The following is a 26840-nucleotide window of genomic DNA, read 5'->3' as shown; positions in this document are numbered from 1 at the left end:
AGAATTGACAAAAATACATCAGAGAATCGATCAACGAGTGCCTGCACTTGCTGAGCCTGCGATGCTGACAGCTCTTCCCCAATATTTACCTTTTCAGTTTGCCCCAAGTCCGCTATCTGAGGTCCTAGATCATCTTCCTGGCACCTTTGAGCTATAAGGGCTAGAGCTTCCCAGTCTTTCCAGGCTTTTAAGAGATTAACATGATACGTCTGTATCTGACCCTTCTCGTTCTTGACCCTATAACTTACAGGACCTATCCTTTCCACAATTGTGGCAGGTCCCTTCCAATGGGCCAGAAATTTATGAGGATCCGAGGGCACCAGTATTAAAACCCTATCCCCAATCATGAACTGGCGTTCTTTGGCTCCTCTATCATAATAGGCTTTTTGTTTTCTATGGGCCCACTCGAGATTTTCCCTGCCCAATTTGGCAACTTGAGCCAGATTCTGCTTCAGCTGGACCAGGTAAGTTATAACGTCCACTCCCGTCTCTTCAGGTGAGTCCCAACCCTCCTTAACGACATCCAACAGACCCCTGGGAGTCCGCCCGTATAGTAACTCAAATGGACTAACTCCCAGGGAATCCTGTACCCTCTCTTGAGCAGCGAATAACACAAAGGGTATGAAGAGATCCCAATCTCTCATATTGTTCCCTAGCTCTTTCTTAAGCTTGTGTTTTAGTCATTGGTTAAACCTTTTAACCATTCCATTGGCCTGAGGATGCCTAACCCCAAGTCCCCTCCAGATTTCTTCCATCTCCTTAGATAGGAAGTTGCTCCCCTGGTAAGATAGAACCTCCCTCGGAAAGCCTACAGTCGCGAACAATCCCCTTAGCTCCTTCATGAGCACCCCAGATGTTGTCTTCCACAAGGGAAAAGCCCATGGGAACCTGGTGGCTACGTCCATTACCACAAAAATGAATTGGTATCCCCTAGGAGTCTTCTCTAAGGGCCCTACAATGTCTATAGCTAACCGCATAAGTGGTTCTTCTACCACAGGAATAGGGATAAGAGGAGCCCGCGCTGGCTCGCTTAAGGTCAGCTTCTGACAGGCAGGACAGGATTTTCAGAATTTTTCTATCTCCTGTCTCCAACCTGGCCAGAAGAACCTGCGCTGCACTTGTATCTGGGTAGCCTGGATCCCTTTGTGTCCGGCTAATGGCGAGTCATGGGCTGTTTGCAGAATAGCCCTTCTAAAGCCTTTTGGAATCACCAACTGTTCCCCTCTTTTCCCCGGGACATCGGCGCACACCCTTTCCTTATAAAGGAGCCCTCGTATAACCCGTAGACCCGACCGGTCTGCCTGGGGTCCTGTGGCCTGCTGCCATAGCTCTTTCAAGGAAGTATTTATAATTTCCTGGGGAAGGCTAGGGAACTCCTTTCTCTGCTCAGCCTGCATAAGACCTTGCGCTCTCTGCTGCTGTTGTCTTCTCCTCTGGGCTCTGGAGGCTCTAGCTTGCCTCTGTACAGCCTGTCTATCCACCCCCTCTTTAAAGGGAAACACTTTTCCCAACTGGGTCTCCTGGTCAGGGCTAACCAAACCTTGGGATCTGGTGTTAACATAGTCCTGCTTAGTCTCTAAACAGTCATCTAACCCATAGTAACATAGTTACTGCCCCAAAATTACCTCATAAGGTACCCCTGGGACCAAGGCCACCGATACTTTATAAACTCGATCCTTGTGTAGAATGGTAGTTGGTCAGAGCATAATGAGCACTATCCCCGTGAACACATCTAATCATGACCTGGCCTGCCCCAAACGGTTCCTTCTCTCCGGGAAAGACACTTTTCCAGAACTGGACCGCCATCATGGACTGATCCGCCCCTGTATCCACCAAAGCCTTCACATGTTGACCACCTACTGATATAGCTATAAGGTATTTAGTATCCCTCCTGCTTCCGGGGGCCCCTGTACCTAACATACTATATCTGCAAGCAGACTCTTTCCCACACAACTCTTGGAAGTGACTGGTCTTCCCACAACGATAGCACTTCTTGTCCCCACTGTGAGTGTTAGCTCTAGGAATAGTGGTAAATGAATCCTTGCCTGAGGCTTTCCTTGTCCACCCCTTACTGGTCTCGCCTGGGAATGGCTTAGGTGTGGGTGCTTGAGTCTAACTTGGGCCTTCGCCAAAGGGTTCTTGGGCGTCTAGATAAGCTTCCGCCACTTCTAAAACTTGACCAAGGGTCCTACAGTTTTGTTTTTTTTAATCCAGGTCCTTAAACTCTTAGGTACAGCTTCCAACAACTGTTCCTTAACAATTTCTGTAAAGAGGGCTCTAGCGTCATTCAGAATGGGCTGTAGCCATTTTTCAGAGAGTTTAGTTATACGCTGGGAGTAAAGCCTTAGGTCTTTCGGCATGTAACAACAGTGTAGACCTAAATTTCTGACGATAATGTTCTGTGGTGAACCCTAAATAATAAAGTATATGGGCTTTCACGGTAGGGTAACTACTGGCGTGCTCGGGCCCTAGGGTCTTGAAAACCGCTAGTTTCCCCAGCCGAACAGGGCAATAGCCTAAAAACCCACTGCTCCGGAGGCCACCCAGCAGCTACAGCAATCCACTCAAAAGAGCTAAGAGTCATCTGGTGAATCTCCGGGTGCTATCTTGCACAAATTTACATGAGAAAGAGTATTCAGTCCTGAATTTGGAGCTGAAACTGGTATACTTTGTAGTGATTGTCATCCAGACTGCATGGTAGTCTTTTGCAAGATCTGGGTAAAAACTTGAGCTTGATTTTTCATGAATACCATCAGCTCCACTTGCTGCCTCATCATGGCCTCTTGGTTTGCCTGCCAGCGCTCCTCGCTGGACTTCAGTAGAGCTTTGAGGTCATCACACTGTTTCTGGCGTTCACCGGCCAATGTTGCTAACACCAGGGCCTGCTCCATGATGTCGACCTGAAAAAAAAACAAGAAAGAAGGAACCCAAGTGTGGCCGCGCAAACAGGGTATGTCCCTTTTTAGCCTCCCCAGTCTCCAGTCCTCCCCAACCAGCACTACCTTATCCTCACCAGCTACTCCCAAAGTACTCTTAGCCGAAGTACTGGTGAGTCTTCGCCTGCGTGCTGATTGGGTGCACCGCCCGTGCTGTCTCCAGTCTGGAACTAGGTTCTGGCTCGATCCTCCGGTTCCTCTAAGACTCCACTCCTGCTCCAGCCACTTCCACACTGGGACTGCCCTCCTCACTGCACTCCTCCAAAGGATATGCTGCTGCCCTTCCTCTGCACCTCCTCCTTCCGGTTCTGGATTTCCTTAACTCCTCCTCCGGATAGACTCCAGGAACTCCAGCAAGTGATGCAAAAACAAAAATTGTCAAGACAGACCACAAACTAATCAGGTCAGTAGTACAAGTAGAGTAGCCAAAATACAATACTAGTTTTCTCCGCACAAGTTCAAAAGAGAATAACTGCCCACAAGAAAAAGGAAAAATATATATATATTTTTTCCACAAATTGTAGTTCCTACATGTCTCCTGCAGGAGGTGCTATATCCCACTCCTGTACCAAATATGTAACCCACACTGTGGTCCGACCGGGACTCCACAGCACTCCAAGTGGTTACAATGAAAAAGAACACTAGCATGTGGCCCGGCCTGGAGTCATCCTGCAGGACTGGACTGACACAGTTCAGGAACAATAATCAAAACCACACAAGTAGAGTTTTGAACCAAAATATTTCACTTTTACTTATCAAAATAATAATGTCAGGATAGCATAAACAAGGATGAGTTTGGCAAAAGTAAAAAATTCAAACAAGCCAAACTTCAAAGAGAAGGGAAAAATAAACAGTTCAAAATAAAGTCCAAACTTTCACCTTTTTACTGACTCAGTCAATACTGCAACTGAGGTTAAAGCTCTCCTTAGTGCTTGCACAGCCTGCTTCCACGCAGGTCATCCAATCCACAAAATAAAGTTCTTGGCACTGGTTTCCACCATTCACAGTCCTTCAAAATAAAGCCTCCGGTAGACTACACATATCACTGCTGGGCAAAGGAGAGTGCCTTAGGCTTGCTAAGAAAAGCATTAATAATGGCTTTCAAAATTCCCTCCTTGGGTGACAGCAAGCCTCTCCCCAGAGACACTTCTAGCTTCATGAAGAAAACAAAATACTGAGCTCCAAAACAACTGGCTCCAAAATCAAACAGTTCCAGCAACAAACAGCCTCAAAACCAAAACTTACTGTTTGCAGCTATTGCCTGCAGCTGGTGGTCAAACCAACATCCATTGCTTCAGGTGAGTTTTCCACAACTTCAGAAAGACCTTCTTCAATTTCCATGGGCGACTCTGCATCAGAAAAAAAACAATTCCTCGGCTTGTCCAGTTTCTTCCACCTCCGTAGGTGTAGGCCTATTGCACCTGTTTGACCCAGGGAGATACTCAGGGAGAAAAGGTTTGAACCTTCTCCCTAGCCTGCCTGCCTGTCTATTCTCCACTGCTGGCTTTTGTATCTTAGGGACACGCCCTAACCAAGCTGAGTCAGCAGGGCTCAAGATAGCTCCTGGCTCCTCCGGTGGTGACCTGAATATTTATCATCTAATATCTTTTCAGAAAGATCAGGCTCTCCCTGGTGGTTAACAGGGAAATTGTCAGGATCAGGAACAGGCCGTACTTTTCCAACTCCCTCCCTGGTTTTCTTTTGTACCTTGGCTTCCGTCCTAACTGGGACCTTGGCGGGCCTGGTGTCAGAATGGTCACAATTAAGAGTCACCTTCAAGATGGAGGCTCAACAGATCTTGACAGAATTTATTCGGACTGGATAAATATGAAAGATCGCAGGGAAAAACTTTGAAAACTAAATTGCTGTTATTTTCTAAATTTTAAGTATAAAGTAGAATGATACCTTATTTGTAGCGCTCAATTAAACATTTCAATGAAACATAATTTATGTTTATTGAAATGAGACTTTATGTTACATAAAGTGCAACTAACATAAAGTGTAACTAAAATTACATTGTGTTTTCGTTAATTCAGATTAAACTCAAAGACCTGCCCATAAATGCCCATAACTGAACTCTGGGCCCTCTGGCAATCATTTTTATACCGCACACAAATTTAGTTTTTCTTTAAAATGCACACAGATGAAATTTTTTGCACATAAAGCCTATGAAAAATTAGAGGGAACATTGCCCCTACCCCAGGCGAAAAGCAGGGCTCTGGCTAAGCTGCTGAAAGGCCCAATTGCCCTGCCCCTTACCAATCCGATGATGCCACCAAGACAACGCTTTATGCAAGGGGATCATCCATACCGAATGAATACCAAGATGGGTACATCTCCACTGAGGGCAAACAAGACAGGCCAGCGCCATATAAGGAGCCGTCCAAGAGTCGAAAAGTCCCTCTGGGGTGAAGCAAGAGCCAACGGTAAAGAGCGCATGAGAGTGGCGACATTATATAAGCAGAGGTCTGGCAAGGACAACCCACCCCTATCTCGGTGTTATGTTAGCTTCCACCAGCCAATACGCGCTCGCTTGGTGTGCCAGATAAATGAGCCAATAAATGACCAGTAAGAATATTCATCCGTATGGCGACTCCAAAGAGGGATCATATGCAAAGGGTATAGAAGCTTAGGAAGCAAGACCATTTTCACAAGGGCAATTCTACCCGCCAAAGAGAGGGGTAAATCCCCCCATCGAGCACAATAATCCTTCAAAAGCTGCAGTTTATCTGAGATGTTACTTTTATAAACGCTAGGCCTGTCCGCACTGAGGAAGATTCCCAAATACTTGAGTTCCTCCCCTGCCCAGTGAAACGGAAAAGCTGGGTCATGGCGCGATACACAAGGGGAAGAGACAGACAGAGCCTCAGATTTACCAAAATTGATACAAAGACCCGAAAAGGTGCTAAAGGCACCAATGAGAGTGGTCAAGTGGGGAATCGTCTCCTGTGCATTGCCCACAAACAGTAACATATCATCAGCGAAGAGCGTAATTTTACATTCCTCAGAGCCCACCCGAATACCTGTAATACCCTGGCTGGTCCTAATTTTGTAAGCCAGAGGTTCTAGAGACAAAATAAATAAAAGCAGGGATAGGAGACAACTGGAACGATTCAGTATGCGGTTCGTTGATAAGCAATTGGGCTGTAGCAGCGGTGTACAGATTAACAATCCAGTGATGGAATGGACCCACGATACCAAACTGTTGTACCATCCAAAATAAGTAAGGCCAGGTCACCTTGTCAAAGGCTTTCTTAACATCCAAGCTGGCCAGGAAACCATCACCCACTGTACTCTTACCCTCCCAAAGTGCCACTAAAGCCCTCAGAATATTGGAAGAGGCAAAATATCCGAGTACGAAACCCACCTGATTGACATGAACCAAGGAAGGGACCACCTGGGCCAACCAGCCCGCAAGAATCACAGTGAGGATCTTCATATCTTGATTTAACAAAGAAATGAGCCAGTAAGATCCCACCAGGTCAGGATCTCGGCCCAGTTTCGGTAGGACTACAACATGGGCGTGGCTTTGTTCAAGGAGTATATAACCAGTAGACTGCATGTCGGCATACATAGCCACCAGGGCAGGCCCTATCTGGGGTCTCAAGATTTTGTAAAACTCAGGTCCCATACCATCAGGTCCAGGAGCCTTCGCCATTTTCAACCGTCCCACGGCAGTCATAACCTCTTTACATGAAATAGGGGTATTTAACAGCTGTAGATGGGCATTGGACACCTGAGGGAGGGCAAGATTGTGAAAGAAAGAGTCACGGGCTTCCAGATCATAGGGGCCAGGACTATAAAGCTCCTTATAGAAATGGACAAACTGACCATGAATCACTTTCTCCTCAGTATGGACAGTGTGCGGGCCCTTCCGTATGCGGGATACACGAGTCGCCTTGTGAAACGGCCGCATCAGGTTGGCCAGAAATTTACCTGCCTTGTTACCCGACTTGTATAACTTAAACTGATAAACATCGATGTGAGTCATGGCCCATTCAGTCATCAAAGCATCAATCTGTTTATGCATGGCCTGATATGCGGCGTGAGTCCACAGAGGGCTGCGCAAGATCGCCCTTGCGAAGATGCAGTTGTTGAGTGAGCAACACTAAGTCCTCATCTCGCTGGCGGTGCTGGTTGACCGTATAAGCGATAATCCAACCCCGCAGATACGCCTTTGCGGCCTTCCAGAATATAGTGTCAGACACCTCCCCACCCATATTGGTAGCACAATAGGTTGCCCATTCTTCAGTGAGGTAGGTATGAAACCTCTTGTCCAGATAAAGAGTAGGGTTAAGGCGCCAGATGCGGTCAGGAGCGTGGCCGTGCCATTTCAGAGTAAGAGTAACAGCGGCATGATCACTGAAGGGTACCTCAACTAGGCAAGTTTGCATCACCCTCCTGATGGACTGGGACGAAAGTAGGATATAATCCAGCTGAGAATGCGAATGGTGCATCCCGGAATAAAAGGTAAAGTCCACCTCACCTGGATGAAAGACACACCAGGTATCCACAAGGCCAAGTTCCCCATCAGGAAGTTCACACTGATCCTCTCATTGTCACTCCGTACCACCCTGGGAGGCCTGTAATCCGAGGAAGGATCACTGGTGATATTGAAATCTCCGGCAACTATGAGTTCGTAATTGGGCAGAGCCAGTAAAAGAGCAAGAATTCCTGAGAAAAAACTAAACTAAACTAAACTAAACCTTAAGTTTATATACCGCGTCATCTCCACAGAAGTGGAGCTCGACACGGTTTACAGGAATTAAAAACAAAGAAAGGAACTCCAATGGAAGGAAGGAGGGCTTGGTAAACAGGAAGGAGAGGGGGGGAGGGAGGGGGTAGTTACATTTTGGAGAAAAGCCAGGTTTTCAGATGTTTTCTGAAGTGTTGGAGGGAGGTCGAACTCCGAAGATGGGCAGTAAAGCTGTTCCACAGACCGGTGATCCTGAAGAGGAGGGATGTTCCAAGGTTTCCTGTATGGGAAATGCCATTTAGAGAAGGGAAGGATAGTTTGAATTTCTGAGTGGATCTGGTGGAATGAGTACTCAAGAGCCAAGATAGAGGAAAGAGGGGAGGAAGGATGCCGTGAAGAGATTTGAAGGTAAGACAGGCGCATTTGTAGCGAACCCTGAGGAAGACTGGGAGCCAGTGAAGCTTAGACAGAAGCAGGGAGACATGGTCGAATTTGCCTTTTGCGAAGATTAGAGTGAGAATAGACATTGGGCCCATAAATATTACACAGAACTACAGGGTGATCCTGGAAGGTGCCAGCCCATAGGACATACTGGCACTGAGGGTCAGTGACAATCTTATGAGGGACAGCTACCACTCCCTTATGGATAAGAATAGCAACTCCCCTTTGTCTAGCATTATAAGAGGAGTACGCATCACCCACCCAATCCCTCACCAGCTTCCGGTGTTCACTGGCGGTAAGATGCATCTCCTGCAAGAATGCTACAGATGCCCTCTCACGTTTCAAGAAGGACAGGACCTTCTTACGTTTGATGGGTGAGTGAAGGCCATCCACACTGAGGGTAATGTAAGTTAGGTCAACCATAGCCAAGAGACATGCAAATAAGAGGTAACTGAAAGATGCACAGCACATACGTTCCTCCGCACGCATCCCAGCTGGGCCTCCAGGAAGAGAGACAGAGCAACCCCAGTCGCTGAGGTGTACCTACCCACTCCCAGCCCCCTTCCCAACTAACCAGTCAGCATTCCATACTTTCACCCCAAGCATAACCCACCACAGAAACAAACATCCCATTCTCCAGGCAACCTCCCGCCCATCTCCCAGAGCAACCCTCCTAAGCCCAAGTACAGTAAAAAAAATAAAAAGAGTGCCCTCTCCCAACCTCCCCCAAACAACCCACATGGGAAGCAGCAATAATAACAGCCAACAACAACTGAAATGCTCCCCTAAGAGAGCGCATGAGTAAGAACCAAACAAGAAAACTGGCAATGCAACAACAAAAAGGCAGGGCAAACAAACACCTTCAGGCTATCTGGAAAGCAAAAAAAGAAAAAGGCAGTCACGAAGCAGCAAATCCCCTGTCCCACTCCACAGACGCAGTCTGTAGCAGGACCCCCAAAAATATACAGAGTACATAATGGGGCTGGAAAAGTCTCTCTCGGGGCCCAGTAGGCAGGCTCTAGCAATAAAGAGTCCAAGAGTCAGCTAGGCCTCCAGTGAGCGAGCCAGAGGGGAGAAGAAATAACCCCACAAAGGCCATGGAGGACACAAAGGCATACCAACAGGGTACTTATTGGAACCATGAACATAGCCGTTAAAGTCTTTCCTGGGGCCCAACAGACAAACCCCCAGCAGGATCGAGTCCAAGAGCCAGCTCAGCCCACAGGAAGTAGGCCAATGGGAGGGGGGAAAATCCAGTAACAAGCCAAGATGGTGTCCAAACAATCATAGCCCCCCCCCCACCCGCCATGCCCAGGCCCATAGCGGGTTCTCCAGATACCGGTCCACTTGACTCACGATGCTTCTGCTCCCCTCAGGTCCTCCATGTAAAATTTGAGGGCCTCCAACGTGTCACAAACACAGGGCCCAGATGCTGCCTGAATGCGAATCCTGGCAGAAAACAGGACAGTGAACTATACTCCACGGTTCCGTAGCTTGGAGCAGTAAGGGGCCAGAGCGCGGCGACTGGCAGCCACCGCCGGCAAGTAATTATTGAAGAGCAGGATCTTAGAGCCCTCATATACCAGCAATCCCGCTTTGCAGTAGAACGCAAGGATGTAGTCCTTGGTTGCCACATTCAAAAACCGGCGATGACAGGGCGAGGTTGGGTGTCTCCCTGGCACTGACTCCCAATGCGATGAACTCGCTCCACAACCGCTCGTTCTCCAGCTAAATCAAGGTGCACTGCGTGGGCAGCCACTGCTCCACAAAGCGCCAGAGGTCTGTCTCCATGCTCTCAGGCAGCTCGAGGATCCGCAGGTTGTTCCGGCGTCCGCGGTTCTCCTGGTCTTCCAGGCGTGCCCGGAGTTCAGAGCACTGAGCTTCTAAGGTGGTCAGGCAGCTAGCATCTTGGTTGTGGTGATCCTCCTGGGCTGAGACACTCTGCTCCAATTGGGAAATCTGGGACCCATGGCACTCAATGCAATCCTTTATCTCATCCACAGACGTCTGAAACTTAGTAAGTTTATCTTCGATAAGTGTCGAGAGATGCCGCGTTAGCTCCTGCAACATTTCTTCCTGGACAGCAACCGTAGTTCGTGGCGGGGTGCCTGCCCTCCGATACCATTTTGAGGAAAATCGTGGTCTGCTTGTACCTCGGCAACTGCGGGGCCTTGGTGAGCATAACACCACACAAATACTCGTTCTGCTGCCGATCTGCACACCCTCCAGTACCCCTGAAGTCCCGATACCTGGTGCACTGCAATTTAAATTAGTCTGATCGCTGCATAACGGCCCAAGTGTACAGGGGAAGGTCGAAGCTCAGGCAAAGAGCCACCGTTCAGCAGCGCAGCATCACGTGATCCCCCACACCTGTTTTATTTTGTTCGCCATATCTTCTAGTGATGTTGGATGCATGTCAGACACAGCTCTCTTCATTATCACCCATGCATTCTCGATTGAATTGAGATCAGGAGAGTTTCCAGGCCATGCAGCCAGTAAATGATATCCTGATGACCCTATCCATGCTTTAACTGCTTTAGTTCTCATCATGCTGAAAATGATTGGTACCATGTATGGACATAAATACTGGTAACCTGTCTTTCAGAGCCTGTAGATAAACTGGTCCCATCATGATTGTGTTTCTTTTTTTTTTAAATAATATCTTTATTAGGTCAAGCAATACAACTATAACACAACCAATAGCAACAACATTGCAACAATCCAGATCAGCAATACAAATACCAGAAGAGAAAATCAGTCCAGCTGCAAATCAGCTCCCATTTGGAGGTTTCATGGCCAACCACTCAGCCATGTTTACAGTAACAAAATACAATCAAGCAAACAATCCCCCCTGTTTACTGGCAAATTCAATTTAAGTGTGCCAATGTAATTTTTAAAATTTTACATGGAATTTTTTCGCATTTATTACCTCTATCATTTAACTCTCTTCAGTTTAACACTACCAGGAATACATATACATTTAAATTGCTCTTCCCTTCTGTTAAAGGGATTAAACCATAGGTAAATTCTCACATTCCTTATCCTATTCCTTGGTAAAAGTTTGGAACTATCTTCCCTCAATTATCAGAACGTCATTATCTGTATCACTTTTTTAGGAAAAATCTGAAAACTTATCTCTTTCAGAGATTCTTAACTAAGGACTGATCTAATTTATTGAAAATTTTTCTATTACCTTCATTATTGTTTTATATTATATTCTTTTAAATCTTTGTTAACCGGCTAGAGATCTTGCTGGAATGATCCGGTAGATAACATGGAAATTAGATTAGAGTCCCTGATCTAAAAAAAGGAACAAAAAGAAAAAACAACATACATTCTCCATGCACTCCACAAGCACTCCCCTCCCCATCAAATAATGTTCAAAGTATCCTGAGAGCGTCACAGCAAGAGACAGAGAAGCCCTGAGACAAAGAGAAGCCCCTCATCCCCTGGGTACTCCCTCTCCCAGTGGTGAGCTACTTGGGTTATGCCAGCCATATCCACCAATTATTTGACTAACTTGTACAGCGAAAAAGTGAGTTCATAGGCGTGGGTAATAAGAAAAAATACCCTCCAGTTTAATCCCCAGGACCCCTTCAACTGAGTATAATGTCATGCTTGACGATAAGCCCAAAAATACATTGCCGGTAATTCCCATTTAGCTCTCATCTGATCAAAGGAAGGGAACTCCCCTTCCCCCAATTCCAGTAGATGATGCAATAATTTGTACCCCTTACTTGCCCAAACAGTAAAAGGAGACAACCCCAACCCAGGGACAAACTTCAGGTTGCCCACCATCCCCAGGAGTGAAGAAGCTCTACCGGTCCTTCCCTGTTTTCGACACCACCAGTCCCAGGTTGCACGGAAAGATCACAAAAAGCCAAGTTTGCTCTGACACTCCGGAGAATATCCCGCCGGAACATGGAGGAGGTTAAGAAAACTATACGAAGTACACCACTCTTTTACCAGAGATAATGAAAAAAACTGCTTCTTATCTAAGAGACACTCATGCACCCCACGGAGCAACGCTCCCACATTATAAGAGTAAAGATCTGGTATATTGAGTTCCCCCAGGTCCGAAACCAAAATGAGCTTGGTGTAGGCAATCCGGGACGATCTACCATGCCACAAAGTGTCTCACCATCTTTTTAAACTCCAACTCATCCCTTTGTTTAATCCAAATGGGCAAAACTTGTAACGGTTATAAGATTTTAGGCATGAGCATCAGTTTTAATAACATCACCTGTCTCAAAAGCAAAATAGGAAGATCCATCCATGAGGTACAAGTGGATTTCAACTGAGCCAGAACTCAGGTAATATTCATCTTGTATAATTCGGAATCAGAAGTGTGGAGGTAAATGCCCAAATATTTAAGAGAAGGAGTCAACAGTGTGATAGGAAGATCCCAATGCCAGGGCTCAGGGCCCACCCCCCTTCAAGGGAAAAACCTCAGATTTACTACAATTCACAGCAAGACCCGCCCCCAACAGTTGAGCAAGCCCCTCCCCCTCCAACATTCATTCCTCCCAAAACAGCAAACAACCCCCTATACCCTCCCCAGCCCTGGCATCCCCTCAACCACACACCCGCATACATCCATACCAAATCAAAAAGAAAAAACCTAGCACAATGAGCAGGAGCATCCCCCCATCCCATATCCCCACCCCTGAACCCACAGATCAGACATCCTTTTCAATCACAAAGAGGAAGCTCCCCAAGAACCCCTTCCACTTGAATCATTTAGTAAAGCACAAATAAAACACATTCCAGCTTATAGATAAGATAGGAGATAAGAAGCACCCTGCAGGGTAGAGGCCTGCCAGTGCAGAAAGAAGGTCAGGAACTCCCACTTCGGTGTGCTCAGGTGCTGCAAAAAGGTATCAAAAAGCAAAAACTTGAAGAAAAAAAGCCTGCAGGCACCAGGGTAACTCCAGTGCCTAAGGCACATTATCCGTCAGCAAGGCTATGTGCACCCAAAGCAGCACGCCGGTGTCCCAAGTATAGGCCTGAACTGCTAGCTCACCTATGGACCCTTCATAGGGCCCAGACAACATTCAGGGGTCTCCCGCTGCCATTGGCACAAAAGCCTGCACAAAAGTTTCCAAGGCCTGCAGTGTGTCAAAGAAGAGTTGTTTCCCATGGTGAAAAAATCGCACTCTGGCTGGATATTGTAGGATCGCTCAGAGGCCCTGCTTGTACAGCACGGAACAAAATGGAGCTATCGCCTTCTGTTTAGCTGCTACCTCTGATGAAAAGTCCTGGAATAATAGAACCTGACAATTCTCAAAGGTAAGCTTCTTGCTCTCCCGATATCGATGCAGAACCCTCTCCTTTTCTACATAATTGAGGAATCTCATAATCACCGTGCGAGGTCGATGGTCGCCATCCCATCACTGCAAAGTAAGTGCATTCACTCGAGACACAGCTTTGGTAGGTCCTCTCCCATCTGGAGAGAAGTAGGCAGCCAAATTTCCAACCACGCATGCAGGTCACCTTCTTTCACCATCTCCGGTATGCCCACAGCTCTTAAGTTCTTCCGGCGGGTTCTGTTTTCCTGGTCTTCCACCCACTTGTGTAATTGTTGGGCTGTGGGGTTCTAGTGCCTGCATGCGGGTGGAAAGCGAATCTGCGGTGGCCTCAAGCTGCACAATTTGTTTCTCCAGTTGGAGCACCTGATTTTTAAAAGTGCTCATGACATCTTTTACCTCCTGGATACTGTCCTGTAGCCCAGACATTTTGTCATCCATTATGACAGTGAAATGCTTTTTTAATTCTCCCACTGCATCCTCGTGGAGAAGCACTGTAGGAGGCAGACCATATGGCCCCTCGGGAGGCCCATTTTCTGACACCATCTTGGCTGTGGCTGAGGTAGAACGAGCACAATGACTTCTAGCTCCCTTGTGTGGCATACCCCACTGTAGCGATGCGCTGGAAATGCTAGGCTGTCCCTCCAACCTTTAGCTGCAGATCAATACTCGTAAGAGGCAAAACTGAACAGGTAGGTTGGAAGGAAATGCTGAATTAGGAGAGCTGTTCCTCGGGACATCCTAGTCAAAACGTGCTCATCACGTGACCCTATGATCGTGTTTCTAGGCATCATCCAGATTCCAGCTCATCCAAGTGCTGAAATTATACCCCAAACCATAACTTTTCACACTGCTTTACTGTAGGCACCACATATTTTGCATTGTACCTTTGTTTTACAGGTCTCCAAACCCTCCCAGTGTAATTCTTAAAGTGAATGAAGGTGGCTTCATCACTAAACATCACTTTCTCCCAATCTGCAGACTTCCAGCTTCTATATTTGTTGCAAAATTGAAGACAATCAGCAATGTTCTTGGCAAAGAAGTATTTTTTTGCTGGATGACTTGACTTCAGACCACCTTCAAACAATCCGCAACAAATTGTCCATTTGCTCAGGTTCAGAAGGTGAGAGGGTAAGCGAGAATGGAGTCGGGTGGCATTGATATGAGAAGATAACTTTACAGTCATTACAATTTTTCGATCATCCCGGCTAGTTGATGCACGAGGAAAACAATTCTGTTGCCTTAAACCAAAGGATCCAGTATCTTTCACACGTTCAAGTATAGCATGCACCAAGCCAAGTGAAATTTTCAGTGATGATGCAGTTCTGCAATACGAGAGACCTTCATTTCGTAAAACAGTAACCTGTGCCCAGGTTTCAGGACTGAGTTATATTCCTCTTTTTGGCATATTTCTGCAAATAAAACAAACTAAAATATAATAAATTTTAAAAAGAAAACACATTTGCATCCAAAAACATCAGAAATCTCAATTAAGATTATATTACATTACATTAGAGATTTATATTCCGTCATTGCCTTGCGATTGGCTAGAAATACAATTAAGGTGTGTTTGGTTACAGTTCACAGATACTTAATAATTAATTATTAGAAATAAAAATTATTAGAGAAATTATTAGTAAATACCACAAAATATTATTAGTTACATACATAAGCAACACAGGCAAACACCTACAAAAGTGAACAGTAATTATTGTAGTATGAATTTTTCAGAAATGCTAGCATCAACACACATATATGCCTTTGACAGTGTTCCACACAGAAGTCTAATAAATAAACTTAGTGCCTTGGGATGGGTCCCAAAGTGACGGGCTGGGTCAGGAACTGGTTGAGTGGAAGGCAACAAAAGGTAGTGATCAATGGAGATCGCTCTGAGGAAAGGGATGTTACCAATAGTGTGTCTCAAGGTTCTGTTCTTGGGCCTGTTCTTTTTAACATTTTTATAAGCGATGTTGTTGAAGGGCTGTCCGGTAAGATTTGCCTCTTTGCGGATGATATCAAGATCTGCAATAGAATAGACACGCTGGATGGTATGAATAACATAAAGAAAGATCTGGCGAAGCTTGAAGAATGGTCTGAAATTTGACAGTTAAAATTTAATGCTAAGAAATGCAAGGTCATGCATTTGGGCTGCAAAAACTAAACTAAACTAAAACTTAGCTTTGTATACCGGGTCTTCAGCCAGAAAGGAGCTCGACTCGGTTAACAGTAACTTAAAAAATACTTTAAAAAGTAACAATCAGAAAATATTAATATGACTAGTTTCTAAATTATTTGGCAAATACAATAGTTTTTAAAGATTTATGAAAAAGTTGAAAAGAACCAGGACCCCTTAAAATAAGAGGAAGTTTATTCCATAGTTGAGAAAATTTGAAAACCAAGGATTGACTGAATTTCTTGACTCCTTTGATTCATTTCACTGAAGGAAGGGAGAGTTTGAATTGTTGGGTGCCTCTTGCATAGGAGAATCTATAAGCATTCCATAATAAAGGGACAAAAGGGACAAAGATACCAAATAAAATTTTAAAAGTAATACATGCACATTTAAAGTGAATCCTGAGATAGACTGGAAGCCAATGAAGGTTTAAAAGCAAAGGAGACACATAGTCAAATTTACTTTTTCCAAAAATTAATTTTGAAGCGGTATTTTGTATCAGTTGGAGTCTTTGAAGGCAGGTCTTTGTTATGCCGAGATAAATAGCGTTACAGTAATCTAGCTGGGATAATATGATAGACTGGACCAGAACAGAGGGAATGGTACAGTTTGGGGGGGTGAAGAACTTATGTGCAAGATGGAAGAGCGGGACTTGGGTGTGATTGCATGTGATTATCTTAAGGTGCCCAAACAGGTTGAAAAGGTGACAGCGAAAGCTAAAAGGATGCTAGGTTGCAAAGGGAGAGGTATGGCCAGTAGGAAAAAGGAGGTATTGATGCCTCATTTAAAATATTGTGTACAATTCTGGAGGCCGCACCTTCAAAAAGATATAAAAAGGATGGAGTCAGTCCAGAGGAAGGCTACTAAAATAGTGTGTGGTCTTCGTGATAAGGTGTATGGGGACAGACTTAAAGATCTCAATCTGTATACTTTGGAGGAAATACAGGAGAGGGGAGATATGATAGAGACGTTTAAATACCTACATAATATAAATGTGTATGAGTCGAGTCTCTCATTTGAAAGGAAACTGCAATGAGAAGGCATAAGATGAACTTAAGAAGTGATAGGTTCCGGAATAATCTGAAGAAATACTTTTTTTCAGAAAGGGTGGTAGATATGTGGAACAATCTCCCGGAAGAGGTGGTGGAAACAGAGACTATGTCTGAATTCAAGATGGCCTGGAAAAGATAATGGTTACTGCGGATGGGCAGACTAGATGGGCTATTTGGCCTTTATCTGCCATCATGTTTCTATGTTTCTAGGATATAAATTCACTCACCTGTGTTTAAATTCACTCACCTATGTGCACCTTATGGGTTTAGTCCGAATTTCTTCAAAAAACACTGAACTATCATAATGTTTATACAGAAACATGCTTTCAAGTAAGCAAACATTTACTGAAGAAAACTGGGAAGTAAAATAGACCATTATAGCATTAGTTTCCTTATCACACTTGATAGATCTATAGCTTCTAACCGGGTGTTCACAAACCTTTGCTCCCCACTGTAAAGTGGCTATAGATAGCATGCAAAACTTCTCTTTGACCAAAAACTTGTTGAGGGCTCTGAGATCTAAAATCGGTCAGAGACCTCCCATATTCTTCGCTACTAGAAAACAGTGGGAGTAAAACCCTTGGTTTTGTTGATCTACAGAAACTTATTTGATAGCATTGAGAAGAAGAGAATGAACCTCCTGAAGAAGAAGTGAGGATTGGTGAGGGTTCAAAGCAAACTCTCTTAGATGATGATCTGGAGGGATGGTGATGAAATGCAGAGAGTAACCTTCCTGAATGATTTGTAGAACCCAGAGATCGGAGATGATGAGCTCCCAAAGACTGAAATAGATCTGAAGGCGACCCCTGATTGGCTGAGGTAGATGCTGAAGGAGAGGGATTGTAACTATGCTCTCGAGCAACAGGTCAAAAAGACTAAATTGACTTGGCATGAGCAGCAGGTTGGGTCTTGGGAGAACGCTGCTGCTTTTATTGTTTCTGCTGAGGCCTTACTGGGGCAGAGGCTTTGGCTTAAAAACGCCTCTAAGACGAAGCAAGTCTGAAAGGTCTTCATGATGAGGGTTTAAACCAGCGGTTCCCAAACCTGTCCTTGGGGACACCCAGCCAGTCAGGTTTTCAAGATATTCCTAATGAATATGCATGAGAGAGATTTGCATACCTGTCACTTCCATTATATGCAAATCTCTCTCATGCATATTCATTAGGGATATCTTGAAAACCTGACTGGCTGGGGGTCCCCCAGGACAGGTTTGGGAACCACTGGTTTAGACTAAGGTTTAACTGAGACGTCCCATCGAGTTTCATGAGCCATGAGTTTTTGGGTTGCAGTATCTGTTGAGTCCACCAAAAGTTCATCCCCTAAGCAAGGGACGTTAGCTAGTCTGTCCTGCAGGTTAATGTCCATGTCTGAGACTCTAAGCCATGCCAGCCTCCTCATGGCCACAGACATAGAAGAGGCCCTGGATGTGAGTTTGAAGATGTCATAAGCTGATGAACTAGATACTTCCTTAACTGAATGAAGTTCTCATGAGATGTTGAAAACCTTTCATCTTACGAGAAGGAATATTTGTGATATGCAGGAAACTGCTTAATGAGATGTTTGAAGTAGCATGAGAAATGGAAATTGTAGTTGACAGTTCTATTAGCCAACATGGAATTCTGGTAGAGCTGTCGACCAAATCTGTCCATAGTATGGCCCTCCCTATCAGGAGGAACCGACACATAAACTTTTGAATGAGTAGAATTTTTCTAAGTAGACTCCACTACCAGGGACTGATGAGGAAGCTGAGGTTTGTCAAATCCAAGGAGAGAAATTATCTTATACAGAGAATCCAACATTTTGGGTGCCATCGGTACTGAGAGAGGTGATTCCCAATTTTTGTAAAGAGTCTCTCTCAGAATCCCAAGAAAACAAAGCTTAAGCAAGTCCTTAGGTGGCTGATCATAATCCAAAGTTTCCAGAAACTCCTCACTGTATTTGGAATCAGCCTCCAGTTTCACTGAAAAATCCTTTCCCATTTGTCAAATAAATTGAGTAAAGGAAAGCTTCAGTGGGAGAAGAAGCTCTAGCTGGAGAATGTTTCAGAGATTTTGATGCAGGAGAATCATCAGCATCGGTGGTGGAAGGTGATGGATCAGGATTGGAGTCGTCCTGTAGATCAGAGTCCCACAGAAGAGAAGAACTGTGCTTCAACTGATGCCAGTCCGGTATCAGAGTCTCCGAATGTTTGCATTGACGGGACACCTTCCCTGACTTAATCGAACTCCTGCAGACTGTCTGGAAGATGACGAATGACATTGAGTAGACGGGGACCATTGCTTGGATGAGTGATACTTCAATGCAGGAGTGACAGGACTGGATCGACATCAAGACTCCTTGGAATGTACCGATGGAGCAGACGGCACTGGAGGATCTGGCAGTGTTAGGCTCAGACTGGGCCGGTACTGGAGAGTTTAGTGTCAGAAGAAGAAGCTGAAACTGGTCCCCGAGTTCCTCTTGAAGCAAAGTGTTTAGCTTCTGCCTCAAAGTAAGCATTAGTACGTGAGGCTTTGTTGCCGGTACCAGATGCTGTAATACAATCCAGAGAGGATGACTCCGATGATGAAGCACCCCTCAAAAATGCAATCAGTCGCTGCAGTGATTTACACTTGGTCGGCATGAATTGACTCGATGCCTTCAAGACCTATGACCCTGACTGGGAAGATGGTCACTTCTTAGCCGGCTTACCCAATGGAGTCAATGCTGGTGCCTCTGGTAGTGTTGCTGACTTTGATGCCGGGGGCTTCAAAGTAGACAGTGTTGTCAACGCATCTCCTTTAATGCTGACTCCGAAGAGTTTTATTGAAGAATACGATTCTTGATGGTACCCTTTTGAAGTGAAGAGCAATGCACACACAATTGAACATGGTGTTAAGGACCCAAACACTGGAAGTACCAACTATGAGGGTCTGTTTAAAAAATAGTGTAAGAACACTGAGCACACTTTTTAAAACCTGTCAGTTGGCATGACATCAACAGGAGCACCACCTCAGCCAAATTGAACCTGATGGCTGAGACACGGGTAAGGGCCCCGCCGGGAAAAACCCCGCGGTTGGCTTAAAAAGAAAAAAAATAAACTACTGTTTAGTTTTTAATTATTTCTTCAAAGAGAAGAAGAAAGAAAAAGGTAGAAAAAGAACGCAAGAGTGGGAAGGCAAACAACAAAAAATGAAGACCGTTAGGAAACATGACTTAATTGCTCCGCGGTTAAAAAAATGGAACTGAGGAGACATGCACCTATGTTGGCGGGAAGACACTCGCACATGTGCAGTGCGGGCGATCACAAACTTTCTAAATTTGTATAAGTGGCAATGCACTTTTAAAGTGTCCGTACCAGGGCTCCGTGGATGACATCACCCACATGTGAGAATATGCTGCCTGCTTGTCCCGGGATAAAGCAATTTAAGGGTTATTTCTTTCTTTCAGAAAGTCTACACATACTGTAACTTGGAAAACAGTGCCTTATACATGGTATTTGGCAGTGACTGATTTTAGTTTAAGACAATATTATCTTTGTCTGGTTTATGCATGTTTGTAGTGACTGAGTTTGCCACCTAGATTTATAAGTAAAATAAATAAATATTCTCTGGGATCTTGCTGGGAACTTGTGATATGGATTAGACATTGTTGGGAATATAAATTGAGCTTTACAGACCCTGTTCTGAACCAGTTTGGTAGTTCTTATGTGTTTGTGTGTACATTCTGTAAAATATATGCATATGCGTCAATTTCTAACAGCAGGTAAAGTAACATAGTTACTCCTGCTTCTGAGCAGGTGCAACTTTGTATGGGAGTTTTCGGGTAGGATATTTCATAAAATATATTTCCCAGCATCTTCATATCTATTTTACAAAAAGCTGCATGCATAGCAGAGCCATTTGTAAAATACTGGTGGAAACTGTGAATATATCTCAATATTCTAAGCAAATGGGACTTCATAATTATAAAGTACACAAGATTTTCAGTATGTTTCATGTAGCTATGCCAAATTACTTGGCTCTGATAAACAAGACATACTTATGAAAGCAAGTTAGTCTCTTGAGTGTTGAAAGCACATTGTATATATCATCGTCATCTGCTTCTTCACCCTAGAAAAGAAAGAAAAAAATCAGATCACATTAAACATTCTGCCTGCTGACAGGAACAAGATTATAATCTGGGTAATGTCTAATTTCCAGAGTTTAGCACCTTTCTGTATAAATGACAAGCTTCTTTCTCAAATTAGTTATTTCCTATTTGGACTAATTGGAATCATAAGAAATACAGCAGGGATAGTAAGAAGGGAATTGCTAGGTATTGGTGTCTTTTTAATAATGGTAACATGCATTCAGTAAAATGGGTATCTGTCTCTTAAACTGTATTGCTTTATTTTGGAGAAAAGTATTTGTCAAATATTATAGTTTCTGAGAAAGACAAGTCCCTATAATAGTTTGTCAGTATGCAACCAAGGTGTTTCAAAATACAGTAAAACCTTGGATTGCAAGTAACTTGGTTTGCAAGTGTTCTGCAACACAAGCAAATTGTTTTATTAAATTTTAACTTAATATGAAAGCAATATCTTGCAATACAAGTATATACAGTATACACACATCACAACTGAGCCGATGGTTCTTCTCTCTCTGATGCTGAAGTAGTGTAGTGACTGTTCTAAATGAGCGAGATCTTGCAATACAAGTAAGTTTAGTATTTTGTATTAAAGTTTTTAGGTTATGGAATGAATCGTCTGAGTTTCCATTATTTCTTATGGGGAAATTTGCTTTGATATGAGTGTTTTGGATTACAAGCATGTTTTCAGAATGAATTATGCTCACAAACCAAAGTTTTACTGTATAGAAAAGATATTGTTGACATTGACCTGGTATTTTCCATCAACAAATAAGATTGAGTCAGGCAAACAAGTGGGTCCTATGTCAGCAGATATTCTTAGATGTAAACATCTTCCCCAAAACTCAGAATGTAAATTTCTGAGCATACTACAAGGCTTTTCCCACGCAAAATGGTCTTTTCAGCTCCTTAGTTAATTTCATAGCTCAAAGAGCAGCACAGAACTCGAGGACATGAGAGGGACTGATCAATCCTACTAGAAGTATATAAAACAATTGTTACAGGTAAGGAACAATGCTTTTTCCACAGACAAGCAGGAATGAATCATCCAAACAAATGGATGACTCAAGCTTAGGAGCAAACCCCACCAAACAGTGCAAGAGAACTACATTACACATATTGACCAGAACAGTTTGACTAATGGTCAATCCCTTCCTGTAATCTGCGAGTTGGAGAAAACAAATATTTTTTGAGCACATGCTCCTCCCACCTTAGAGATTGAATAAGAGTACCACCATTCCACATTTACTAGATCTGATTGACCGATTTGGAAAATTATCTGGATATTAAATAAATTGGAGTAAATCAGGGGTTCTTCCGCTAAATGTACAGGATTATTTGATTCATTCCCTTTCCTTTGGAAGGAAGAGGGTATAAAATATTTAGGTATTTGGATTCAAACAACGCTGGAAGATACAATGAGGGTAAATGAAAAATCTTTATTGCTGAAGGTCACAGAAATGTGTGAGCAATGGAACCCCTTACATCTTTCTTGGTGGGGGAGAGTCCAAACGGTTAAGATGATGATTTTGCCTGTAATTTGCTACCAAATGGGTATGCTGCCAGTTTATTTTCAGGGGTTCTTTTATAAAAAAAATTAAATAGAATTCTCACTAAATTTATTTGGCTGGGTAAAACTGCTAGAATAGCTTTAGGATCTTTACAAAAACCAATTGCGGTGGGTGGGTAAATTTCCCAAATTTTTATAGGTACCATCAGGCCTATATACTGCGTCAGGTTATGTAATGGATCCTTCCTGAGCTTATGGAACATCTCCCCAATTGGTTATTTCTAGAATGTCAACTTATGTCCCCATTAAGATTATGTCATATGGTGAGTATCAAATTACCCAGAATTTATAAGGACAATAGTATCTTATTTGCCACATGGAGCACTTTAAAATTTATTAACAACTTAATAGATATTCCAGTAGAAAAGTCCACGTGTCAATCATTATGGTTGAACTCCAAGATTCAAATTGGCGAGTCTAAGATCCTCTGGAAGCATTGGTTGCAGGCAGGTATACGTACGCTAGATCACAGTTCTTCAACCGCCGGTCCGTGGACTGGTGTCAGTCTGCAGAAAATTCCTGCCGGTCCACACAGGACTGGCGAGATCAACATCTTTAATTTCCTGCTGGTCCGCGCAGGACCGGCAAGATCAAGAAGCTGTAGTTCGCGCTGGTCCAGAAAGATAACGGGGAGCCTCCGACAGCCGTGCTTTCTCCCCTCCCAGCGGCTCTCCTTACTTACAAGCGCAGCGATTCAGGAAGGAAGCCTTGGAGCTTTTGCTGAGTCGGGCCGCCTCTAATGATGCAACTTCCGCTTTCCTCAGAGGCGGGGGGACCCAACAAAGGACCCAAGGCTGCCTTACTGAATCGCAGCGTTGGCAAATAAGGAGAGTTGCTGGGAGGGGAGAAAGCTGCTAGGCATGGTGAAAAAAAAAGGAACAGCTGCTACTGGACCTGGAGAGGGAGAAGGAGAGATGCTGCTGGGAGAGAAGGAGGGAAAGGAGTCTGGAAAGCTGCTGGGCAAGGGGAAAATGGGACAGCTGCTACTAGACCTGGAGAGGGATAAGGAGAGATGCTGTTGGGAGGGGAGGAGGGAAAGGGAAGAGAGTTACTGCTGGACAGGGAGAGGAGGGGAAGGAGAAGAAAAAAGGAAGGAAACAGCTGGCAGGGAGATTAGAGGAGGGGAAGGGGAATAGCAGGAATGAGATGGGAAGGGGGATCAGCAGAGAAATTGAGAGGGACAAAGATGCTAGATCTGGTGTAGGAGAGATAAAAATGAAGAGAGCAGTGAAGCTGGAATGAATCATGTAAAAAGGAAAGAGGGGGCATAGGCTGGATGGAAAGGGGAGAGGGGCATAGAAAGAAGACAAATACAATATGGAAGGGGGGAGAGGTCAGACAGTAGATGGAAGGGGCAGATGCTGGAATGAAGAGACAGAGAGGGCAGACACTGGAAGGAAGAGAGTGAAAAGAAGATGAAAGCAGAAACCAGAGACAACAAAAAGGTAGAAACAAATAATTTTATTTCTATTTTGTGATTAGAATATATCAGATTTGAAATATATATCCTGCTAGAGCTGGTGTTAGACATAACTGGGGACTGCAAAGTCCAGGCAGTGGCTTAGGTTTCTCTCTGAACAGGGGGAAAGTTGCCCTAGTTGCACTCCCCTAACCCTATTCCTGCTATGTGTGACTGCGGTATTCTGTTAGCATGATATTTCTGTGTAGCATTCTGTAATAATTTGGCTTATTCAGTTTTCTTGATAGTAGAAGGGATATATGTGAAGGGGAGGGGAGACAGGGGTTTTGTTGATCCTTGCTCTGTATTATTTGTATTTATAAAATGACAATTGTACAGAATATTGTTTCTTTTTATATTTTAATAAAATACATTCAGTATAAAATCATAACTGAGGCTTGTGCGGATAGGATCAGATGGTTTGCGAGGACCGAGCTCGCGGAAACGGGGTTTTTAAATTTCAGTCCTAGTAGTTTGCCGGTCCACAAAATAATTTTTTTTTTCTGCCGGTCCATAGGTGTAAAAAGGTTGAAGAATACTGCGCTAGATGATGTGATATCTAATGGGAAAATGCTTGATTTTTCACAACTTCAACAATTATTCGGTATTTCAAAATCTCAAATTTATAAATGGTTGCAGTTGAATCAATCTATTCAGAAGGGGTTCCCTGATTGGCAAAATCTAAAAAATCAGTATTGCTTGCCTGTCCTATGCTTCCAGACAGACTTCCTAGGGCATCAGGCCACCCAGTAGTATAAATTACTATCTGGTTATATGAATAAGAAACCAAAAACAAGTTTGAGAGATATTTGGAGCATTGAGATTAAGCAGATCTGCATCTCAATGGCCACGGATTTGGTCTTGGAGGATGAAGTGTACAGTATTGGCATCTATGAGACAAACTTGTTTTTTTTGTTGCATAGAAGTTTTTGGACCCCTGTTCATTTACAGAAATTAGATAGTTCAAAATCTATTAGATGCTGGCACTGTCATCTGGATATAGGAACACTGGATCATTTATTGTCCTTTGATACTTAACTTTTAGAGATCTATTTGAGGACATATTAATCTGATTCTGGAGACAATGGTTCCGTTACCATATGAAGTGGTGTTATGTGGGATGCTGTTATTTCCTAAGTCTCCAATGGACAGGCATAAAAACAGGTTATTGGGCATAGTGACTGGGGTAGCCATCCAAATAATTACAAAAAACTGGAAAACTTATGACCGACTGAATTTCACCTTCTGGTGGAATTCGTTATGCTTATGTTACCAATATGAGAAGACATTTTCGGATCAAAAAGGCAATAATAAGTGGTTCAATCTGACATAGGGCCCACTGACTAATTTAATTGATTCTACTTGAATAGTTAATTATTCCCTTATTTCTGGTTATCAGTTGCACATCCAGGGGGGGTTTGTTTATTGGGATTGGTTTTTTCAAATTATATATACAGACATAATTACATTACATTACATTAGTGATTTCTATTCCGCCATTACCTTGCGGTTCAAGGCAGATTACACAAGAGTTGTCAGGTTACAAGAATTGTAACATTATATAAGAATTGTCGTAAGCATTACATAAGAATTGTCGAGAACTTAAGAATTATATAGGAATTGTTGAGAACTTAAGGAGGTTACAAGAATTGTAACATTGCATAAGAATTGTCGCAAGCATTACATAAGAATTGTCGAGAACTTAAGAATTATATAGGAATTGTTGAGAACTTAAGGAGGTTACAAGAATTGTAACATTGCATAAGAATTGTCGCAAGCATTATATAAGAATTGTCGAGAACTTAAGAATTACATAAGAATTGTTGAGAACTTAAGAATTATATAGGAATTGTCGAGAACTTAAGGAGGTTACAAGAATTGTAACATTGCATAAGAATTGTCGCAAGCATTACATAAGACTTGTCAAGAGCTTAAGGAGCAACATGTTGGGTAATTAGAAACATTTTAGTTTAGATAAGGGTGGGGTGTGTGGTAGGTGGAGATAGGGAAGGAACTGGTCGTGTTAAACAGGTTTCATGTGTTTTTTGAAGAGTAGGGTTTTAGTTTCTTTTTTGAAGGTTTTGTAGTCTGTGGTCGTGGATTAGTGATTTGTCCATCTAGTTTAGCTGCTTTGGTGGCCATTAGGTTGTCATATAGTTTTCCTCTTTTGACATTTTTGGTTGGTGGGTATGTGAATAGTGAGTGGGTTCTCCTGTGCCTGGTTGAGGTGGATTGGGTTAGTTGGTTGTTCCAGTAGGTTGGGCTTTCTCCATTAATAGCTTTGTATAGTAGGCAGTAGAATTTGAAGTGTACTCTTGCTTATATTGGAAGCCAGTGTGAGTCGTTGTATGCTTCTGTGATGTGATCATATTTTTTCAATGAGTAGATGAGTCTTAGGGCTGTATTTTGTATTGTTTGTAATTGCTTTATCATGGTTGCTGAGAAAGGGAGGTATAGTACATTGCAGTAGTCTAAGTCCAAGGATAAGAGATTGTACCAGTAGTTGGAATTGTTTTCTGTCGAATAATTTTTGGATTTGTCTTAGGTTTCTCATAGTCATGAATGATGTTTTTATTAATTTGTTGATTTGTGGTTGCATGGTACAGCCTCTGTCGATCAGTACTCCAAGAAGTTGTAGTGTGAGTAATATCGATTTTATTACTAGGTTTGTTAAGGTTGGAGTTTAGCTGTTTTCTAGGAGGATGAATTTTGTTTTGTCAGAGTTAAGTTTTAGTTTGTGATTTGTCATCCATGTTGCTACTGTTTCGAGAGTTCTATGAATTGTGCCTGTCATGGTAGATTCTGGGTGGTCGAAGGGGAGGAGAATGGTGATGTCATCTGCATAGCTGTATGAGGTTATGCCAAGATTGTCTAGGTAGGAGCTGAGGGAGGTTATGTATATATTGAATAGTGTAGGAGAAAGAGATGATCCCTGAGGAACTCCGCAGGGGTTGGACCATGGTTCTGATTTTTCTTTATTTGTTTTCACCCTGTAGGTTCTGGATTGTAGGAAGCCTTTAAACCATGCGAGTACCTTGCCTGAGATTCCTATGCAGTGTTCTCCCCAGGGCCTTACAGCCGGGCGCTGCACCCGGCTGATTTA

At 43.5% G+C, this 26840-nt stretch overlaps 1 protein-coding gene across 1 annotated transcript in view; it reads right to left on the bottom strand.

Annotated features, from left to right (window-relative positions):
- STAG1 (stromal antigen 1) overlaps nt 1-26840 on the bottom strand; it is a 2074316-nt gene that overhangs the window by 748260 nt on the left and 1299216 nt on the right. The window contains 1 exon segment of the mRNA XM_033958034.1: nt 20622-20692. Coding sequence (XP_033813925.1) covers nt 20622-20692 — 71 coding nt within the window.

This window comes from Geotrypetes seraphini, chromosome 9, assembly GCF_902459505.1.
Source record: "Geotrypetes seraphini chromosome 9, aGeoSer1.1, whole genome shotgun sequence".
Lineage (NCBI taxonomy): Eukaryota > Metazoa > Chordata > Amphibia > Gymnophiona > Dermophiidae > Geotrypetes > Geotrypetes seraphini.
This window is presented reverse-complemented; position numbering and strand designations above follow the sequence as displayed.